This window comes from Mya arenaria, chromosome 14 (assembly GCF_026914265.1).
Source record: "Mya arenaria isolate MELC-2E11 chromosome 14, ASM2691426v1".
Lineage (NCBI taxonomy): Eukaryota > Metazoa > Mollusca > Bivalvia > Myida > Myidae > Mya > Mya arenaria.
Genome location: NC_069135.1, coordinates 34,922,024 through 34,931,118, shown reverse-complemented (window position 1 = coordinate 34,931,118; position 9,095 = coordinate 34,922,024). Strand labels below are relative to the sequence as shown.

At 35.6% G+C, this 9,095-nt stretch overlaps 1 protein-coding gene across 1 annotated transcript; it reads right to left on the bottom strand.

The window, feature by feature from the left end:
• Positions 1-660: 660 nt before the first annotated feature.
• On the bottom strand, positions 661-1,761 carry LOC128216039 (galanin receptor type 2-like). The gene has a single exon (XM_052922632.1). It carries the CDS (start codon positions 1,759-1,761, stop codon positions 661-663), a length of 1,101 nt encoding a protein of 366 aa, XP_052778592.1.
• Between the last annotated feature and the right edge of the window lie 7,334 nt (positions 1,762-9,095).

Here is a 9,095-nt window from a genome sequence, read left to right as displayed (position 1 = left end):
TAAAGGACCGATTTCTGAATACTGAAGGTGAAAATTTTTCGAGGCTGGAGTTACATTCGCTTGTTTCGGGATTCGAGCCAACAGGTTTCGACTATTTATATTAAGTTGTTGGTAAAAATTCATTTCTTAATTTCGTTGTAAAAATATGCATTTCGCAATATTCATTTGACATTTTTTTTATTTGGAGGACATTAGTGTTTCAAACTTATTTAATGTAGGCTGTTTTAAAAAAAAGTAAGATTTAAAAATAGTTTTTTTTTCGTAGGCCCTGTATACAGGGCATACAAGCAAAAAGTGAAATTCTGTTTTTAAAGCTGTCATTAAACAAACTTAACAAAGTCTTTCTTTTTTTGGTGTATCATCATACCTCCTAGTCTCTATTGCTAGTGTATGAGCAGATACTCTAAATTTTGTTAAAACGACTCTATATTTTAAGACAGAAACATTGTCTATATAATTTTCTAACACGAAGGTTTGTTTAAACGTACAATATGACTCTAATTTCGAGGGATTTTTAAATCGGCATGGCGTGAAAATCATTGTCATATAATACAACATTCTGGAGTTTCAATTTGGCCGCATTTACACTGTCAACAATTAAATTAAAGAGCTTATCAATATAATACTCTCATTCATATTTCAAAGTTACTTTTTCACAATTCAAGAGGTTTGGTTGTGAAAATCTGAACGAGCTTCCGAAACCAGCGTTGCTATTGCGACGGCTGTTCCAGATGTTCCATGGCTCCGCTTCCTTGGGAATATCTTGCTGAGGATTTCACCCACAAAATCGTTCCATTCCCGCTTGAATAAAGTCCCACTCACAAAATATAAGAAGAAGTTGAATGTATAATTACAGTAGACAAGTTGAATGAGAACTGTGTCCACAAGGAAACGTCTTTCTAGCGCTCTTGGAGTCGAGATGTCGATGGTATACCAGAAACAGTTATATAACATCAGCGGCAACGTGGTTACAACACAAAAAGAGCTGACAAAGATGAGCATTTTCGCGAGGGGTTTCCTGTTTCTACGCAGTTTAACTGTGCTAACGGCAGAATCCACGCTTGTCACCGTATTAACTTTCATGAGTTGCTTTTTTTGTTTTATAAAACTAATAAGAATTCCGATGTTGCCAATGATTATAACAACTATAGGGATGATGTTGAGTCCAAAAAGAACAATAAATGGCCATATGTAGATCTGAAAATATACGAAACTGTCCGATACCGTTGTACACCGTTGAACCTCAACTCTGCTATTGTCAGCCAATGGAAGTTCTACCAGTCTTATCTCATAGTGAAAGATCTGGTAAAATGGAAACGCCGAACAAATGAAAATGAGCACAGATGAGACTTTTATAGCGTTTCTTGGAGTAATCTTTGTCCGGGCAATTACGAGAGAACGCGACATGATTAGCCTCTCAATCGTCATGATCACTAGAAGCCACATGGATACCCCAACCGAAGCATGGTTAATCCAAGCTTGAGTCTTACACAGCAGCGCTAAGCGGTGACTTAAAATTACACCCGTAAGTTTATAGTACGTCGCCGGGAAGGCGGACGTCCAAAGGAACGTTAGGTCGGCGACTGCCAAGCACATAAGGTAGACACTGGTTGAATACTTCCGGAGACGGCGACGCAGCAGGATTGTGATGTTAAGGATGTTTCCGCATGTTCCCACAACCAGCAGAATGATTGGGACCGTCCGCCATATCCAATACGTAACGTAACATTCTATAAACCCATGCATGTCACAGTCAGGCATTATCGTGCAATTCAAGAAACTTTTTTCTTCTTTTTGATTTATTTACTTCCAAAATCACTTTAAGCAATATTTTACATGTATTAAACTCGGTTATAAAACTCAATTTGATACGGTAAATTAACACTCTTTTAAACCAAGCAGTACCATATCAAATAACCAATAACGTTTGGTGTTATTAACACAAGAGGTTTGTTATCTGGTGTTGTCTGGTCGTGTTGTCAATACTGGTCATCGGAAGACGTTGCTATCTGCCTTATGTAATATTGGGTACGTCACCACAATGGCAAAACAACTCATAGACAACTCCCATTTATAAAGAAATAATGCGGTAATGGTATTATTACCAGGACAGTATCCGTTGCGTATGGTTAAAATTGTTCATTATTTCTAGTTCACACCATCCAACCAATCAAAAAGCTTCTTTGCAAATTGGAAGACTTTTACTAAATGCGATGGTACAATCAGAGTCAGACAAGCGGCTTTGGCAATTTCGTGCCAGGAAATCATTGTTCTCTGTGAAAATACCGATGTTTAAGTATACCTATTACTTGTATAACAGTTAAGTTAACGATACATATTGGAAACACATTTACGGACATTACGTTAAGTAGAACGCAACGGAAATGACACCCGGAATGACAAACAGGAGTGCTAAAAGAACTTGCCATCACTCGTCCGTTGGTGATTTTCCAGTATAAAAAGAGGCATAACTCATCAGTTTAATGGGCCATGTCACACAAAAATATTTGAAATTTATTAGGTTGTTTTGCTTAATGTTAACAAAAAGTAAATGCTACTTAAATAATGTATTTACTGCGTTCATGTCACAATTTCTTTACAGTGACAATTTGTTTTTATGATATTAAGGGTAATGGCGGCCATCTTGGATTTTGGCAGCCATCTTGGACGAAGTTGAAGTTGGCCCTGAGGTGTTTTTTTTAACCTGAACGCACATATGTATCATCAGGCAAAGTTTCATGATTTTCAGCCAAACTGTACAATTTGATGAAATTCTGTCACGATATAACGGGACTAACATGGGTATATTGTCTCTTGCAACATCTGAACAAACTTCTAAGTGCATAACTTGCACGGATGCGTTTTCACTACGACGATAAGGATATCAAAGCGTCTCTTCCGTTTTCTTCGACAGACAAGTTAAAATCACCGTGCATGCAAAGTATTCTTCTTTGTTAATATAACCATACATCATTTTCAATGATGACAACAGACCAAAAAAATCACAACCCTAAATTTGAGTAAGGGAAGGCACTGGAAATATGACCAAGAATGAATCAACAATATTTTTGCAGACATCAAAATTTAACTTTACAGAATTTCAACGACCAGTTTCATAATGATTCGCAAAGAAATCTGCCTATTAAGGAATCAATGTTTTTGAACATAACATTTTGTCCTAAACACCATTTTTCCAACCAGACAGGATCCATAAATTAAACTCAGATTTCAAAGACAACATTCCTTAACTAAGGCCTCAACAGTGTAAATAATGTTTTCTAATGCTTTCTCTATTGACATACTTTTTGAAAGTCATGATCTACAATCAAACTTTACCTAGATTTCAATGGCAAAAATGTTTGACCAAGTTTCATAAAGATTTGGAAGAAAATATGACATCTATTGTTAATAAGCTTTTACGAACGATAATCAATTGACCTAATATTTCCCTGATATGACCCAACTGAGATAAGAATTCTTTGACAAATTTTTCGGAAATAATTTTATGAACATTAACAATATGGCCCCCAAAAGGTGTGTTAAGTTGGTGATAGTGTATACATTTGTAGATGAAGTGAATTATATAGTGCATTTATCATTGTATATTGCTTGTCAAAAGACTGTAAGTCGCTGTACCCTGTGGTAAGTTGATATGTTTTGGTCTTATTTGGAAGGATTTCGTGCGCAGAAAAAAGAAATGGTAAATTGTAAACATGTTACCGAAACTAATATAACAAAGTTTCTTAGCCAGGACGAATTGCTAAACATGACATTTCACGGCCGATTTCAGCTGAAAAGAACAGCAATAATACAAAATGCGTTATTTAGTTTTGGTCATGTTTTTAGCATATCAATAATCAGCAGCAAAACCTTTTCAGAAGAAATGCATTGATTATTAATGGATGTACATTTGTTCAGGAAAAAGAAAACAAACATTTTGACCTTGAACTTTGACCTACTGATCCAAATATCAAATCAGGGTCATCTACTGGTTAGAGCAACGTACCACTTAATTTGCATAACCCTTTGTCAACCAGTTCTTAAGTTATTGTGAGGACAAAGTTTTATGTTGACCGTTAGCTTGACCGTTTAGCTAAAACAATAGTGGTCTTCCATCGGACAATGACAACGTATCACTGATGTTTCATGGTCTTAGGTCAAGCGGTGTACATGTTTTTATGCAGACCAAGTGTCATAAGACAGATCGACGACCGATCGAGAAACCATCCAACATACCTTTTGCAAACCTAAACGGTTCATTGTTCATAAAGGGAAATAATATAAAGCCATAGTTTAATCGCAATGAAACTTTTGCCTTATGTTATGGACAGACAAACGAACATACATTTGTACATAGTTTTTGACAAACATATGTTTAATTCCTCTAAATTCCAATCGATATATTATGAGGCCAACATGAATGAAGCAACGCAATAGGTCCACTACTGGTCACGCGGTGACCCCATATTTTCCATTTTGGGTCATTAAAATTTACCTTACCAAAATGCCGTCTTTATTCAAATTCCGATTAATAAATATATCATTCCCGTTAATTTATCAATATAAACGGGTTGTCGACGTGATATATACGTTACTGGGTTAGTAGTATGTGACACGATATGGGATAAAAGGGGGCGCAGGAAACCATATACGGCTTCCTTTTCCCCGTATGTCCCATTTCGGGTCACCTACTAACTCTGTTACTTAAAATGTCTAGAACAGATATTCTAAGTGTGGATGACAAAATAAAAGATGTTGTCATAGCAATAAGATAAGTGATATTGGCAGTAAAACTGTATAAAGAACAATTTTTTTAGTTTTTTTTTTGTTTTTACTACAACGGGGTATTACCTTACCAAATTACACATAAACAGTATTTATGGGCGAAAAAAAAACTCCCTTCAACCTTTTTATGTATTTTGTATGCACTAAGTAAGTTTTTATCCAACCAATATCCCTTCCAATTCAGAAATGTGCCAAATACTTAAATTATAAGTTCGTCAAAATAAAGTACAGCCCTTTTGGTGGTAGACAGGTTTTTATAGTTATTTAATCTGCATTCTTTGAACCCATCAAACTTTCGACTTAGGTTCAATATTCGCTGCTTATCTCACTGGTGGCGCCTTTGATCCCGTATAAATCCTTCCCATCATAAACATTTCTCTGCAAAATTAAGGAACGCACACACTGGTGTATGACTATTTATTCGCATGCCGTGCCAAACAAAGCTCCAAACATGCAATGTGTACACACCGGTCTCAAAAATAGACAGTAAGATACACAATGCCAAACATGCTCATTTACAGTCTGTGTATACCACGTGATAAATTGTGATTTATGACGCAATTTTTCGCGTGGTATACACACACTGATTTAGAGACCAATAAACACCGATGCAGCAATTGTTGCTTACAAATGGCTCCGATGAGGTTTATATTTTAACTATGTAATTATTTTAAATGTTCGGTGTTCGGACACATGTAAGGCTGTGTACACATTAACTGCCTTAAACCCCCAAGCGGACAGATGTTTCACTGGCAGTTCCAGGGCCAGTGTATGTATACCACGTGATAAATTACGTCATATATGCTACGTCGGAAGGCTTAAAATAAAGACTTAAATCAAAGATAACTTTTCCTTTACTACTACATTTTAAATAAAACAAAAGGCTATGACGCTTAAAGAGCCCCATCTTCGTTTTATTACCGGAGTTTGATAAGGTGATTAGTTTCAACAAACTTGTTTCCAAAATAATGTTTTGACAGTGCTCCGTCAGACGGCCGTATTGTAAAAAAGGTTTGTCGAAGTGTTTAAAGAAACTAAACCCTCAATCAAACTCTGGTCAAAGACCGAAGGTGGGGCTCCGTAAACAGCGTAGACTGCGCTTTGTTTCATTAAAAATGGTGAAGAAATAGTGAAGTAATCTTTGTTTAAAGTCTTCATTAGAAGCAAAATATGGCCTTCCGAAGTAGCATTTATGACGCAATTTATCACGTGGTATACACACACTGAGGGCGGTACTCAGAATAGTTATTGTGTATGCATGTGTTGTCCGTTTGTGTCTTTTGTACATTCTAGTGACACACATATTCAAAGTTTATACAAACACATGTATAACAAACATAAATGTTGAGTGATAAACCTTTGACTACTTACTAAATGATGCATTTATGGAAAATACTAAATACTTGTAACAAGATTGTAATTGTGTATTTAATAGCTAAAAACGCAAAAATATATAATGACTGGTGAGTGCTAAAATATTTACTGTGCTCTGCTATCGTCCCATAAGGTAGAAACACCGTGTATTCTGCACCTTTCGTTGAAATTTTACTCGGTATCCTTCATAAGAACCATTGTTTTCGACATAATATATTCATCCGTTTTGGTATATTAAAACAATGATATAAATTGTGGTAAATCCTATTTGGAAGTAAAGAGTGCATCTTTAAGAATCTATTGTTTAGTGTCATCTGGGCTCTAATTATGTTTTACTACGTCAAACAAACTGCTGTTCACATATTGATTCTAAATATATAAGATAATGTCATTCTAAACGAACCATCAAAGGAAAAGGTATGTGTTTTAAAATACAATTCAAACAATGTTAATGTCTCAAATGCTAAGTGTTTATTCGTCGTCAACGCAAAAATAACACTCAGTTCTGTTTACAAGTTTACGATGATTACTTTCCTCGAATAAGAAAAAAGAGGAGAGCAATAACTAGAGATGAAAGCCTAGTTATACCAACCAATGCAACCTTAGTGACTGTTATATATTATTGGCATGCTATGATATTTTTCCAAGGTAAATGTCAATATGCATGCTCTACTTATATCCCAAGGAGGGGGACTTCTCCTATTTCGTATTCGATATATTCAAACGCGCGTCCATGACGTGGGTTAGACCTATTTTGAGAAAAACCTAAGTTGTCGATGTAACACGATGTGTTAAAAAAGTTGTACAAACGAATGTGAGTAACATAAAAAGAAAAGGGTCTGAAACAGGATGATAAAATATTTAAATTTTAATTAAATTGTAATAAACATCACTTCAGTTGCGAAACAATAAAAGGATATACATGTGTAATTTAGTTTAGACAACAACCTGCATTTACAGGCAATAAAATTGCAGATAAGCAATCATTATGAAATAAGCTTAATCATTAAGAATTTCAATTTCGCGGGTGTTTAAAGGTCCGCCTACTGCGATACACACTCCCTGCGTCAGGTTTTGCGTTGACAATGTGCCAGCCAATGAACTTGTATTCTATGTCAGTTAGAAGACGTGAATTAAATCGCTATGCTCGCTCCGCCCATTCTTAATCATAAAGTTATCCATTCATATCATCTTACTATTACGTAGAATACGCTTGAAGAAATAATTCCACAGAATCCAGCGAATAATGATAATATAGAAAGTATCTAATTTAATAGTATGCTGCTCATTTTAGAGAGCTGCAAGCTGGTTTGTTCAGAATAAGTGGACAGCGTCTACTAGTAGAGAAAAAATGCTAGTATATATATATGTGTAAATGTTTGCCACGTATTGTTCATCTTATTGTGTTCGGTTGATAACTCTGACATTGTACAGGTTTTTCCGCAGTATTCCCTTTCATGTCAGAATAAAAAAAATAAAACGGCTTCGTGATATCTGGCTGAAGATTTTTGTTTGTTTCCCAGGTAGTGAAATAGGTTTCTTTGATGTCTAACATTGGCCAGAAAATCCTCATCGCATAACAAATTAGAAGATGAAAATGTTGATGCTGATGGTGTTTTTTTTTATTGTGCTTGAGGATCAACAGCACTGGCTTCAAGATTGTAAGCATCGAGGCATTCGCCTTATTCCAGAAGACCAGAATGCTTTGCGACAAAAGTGACTTCCGGTTTGAAAAAAATGATGTTTCAGTATCAGCACCGTCTGCTTGTTGCTTTTCATTTTCGGTCCAGCTTCATCTGGGTCAAAATTTTCAAGGGTGTGTTCAACCTGATAACTGTATGGTTCTTTACTCTTTTTGTTTAGAATGTGATCTTTAAACAACATCAAATCGTTTTTGAAATGAGTTCTGAAACATCAGTTCCTCTCCAGATCTCCAGGGCAAGTTTTAAATCAGAAGCAAATGGAAACAATCTTCGTCATGCTGTTTTGAGATGTTATGGTATCTTACTTGGGATGAGGACGTTTTGGAAATGACACCCTTGTTTTTATTTACGTAATATATTTTTAATGGCGTGTCAGATTCGACTTCTGGTCTATTTTTTCTACTTTTCGAGGTGTCTAAACCTATTTCAAAATTGAAAACAATCTAGGTAATCAAATGTATTCCATGCAGTTCGGTCTGTTTGCATATTTATCATGAATGCTAGGTAGGAATATGTATGTTTTATTGTCCTCCATTTCTTGTATAACTTGTTTGGATAAAAAATATGGGCTCTTTTTAAGGGATTTTTGTCTGTATGAATTGTACGTCAACATTGGATTTTCTCAATAATGGCAGAAAAAGAATCCTCAAAACTACTTCATGTTCAGAGACTTCACAAAACTTTATAAAATTGTGAGCTATGCCACTGATTGTCTGTCGAACTGGCTTACCGACAGCCTCATCGTCCTTTCCGGCTTGTCCCTCTAGATTTCATTGTGGTATTAAAAATATGATGTAAAATATGCGGTGCAAGCGCATCTGTTTGTGGTAAATGGAGTGCCACAGTTGCTTTTTTATGGCTTGTAATATCGTTCTGTTATAGTTATTGACCATCAATTCTTGTGGTGATCTGTTCAATACAACATAAGTTCTTCCCTAGGCAACTTGTAAGGCAGACGTTTTCATTTTTTGATACTCTAACCTTCAGAAATACTTGTATAGCATCTAATGTTATCTATTCACCTAATTCAGTACCAGGGTTGTGCACTTTTTGAAGAACTGCACTTGCATGTGATTTAAGAGGACTGCTAATTTCTTCTTCATGGACTCTTCGACCAATGTCTGAGGTAATGGTTCTTTAGGGTTTGAAAATCTGCAAGTTTAATGTTTGTCTTTTCTTGCACATTCTGGTATGAACTTGGTGTTGCACTCAATTAAACAGCTCTTCATCTTC

What these genes read in the sequence shown, in the direction of transcription:
- LOC128216039 (XM_052922632.1), bottom strand. Translation starts at nt 1,761, where the DNA reads ATGCCTGACTGTGACATGCATGGGTTTATAGAATGTTACGTTACGTAT.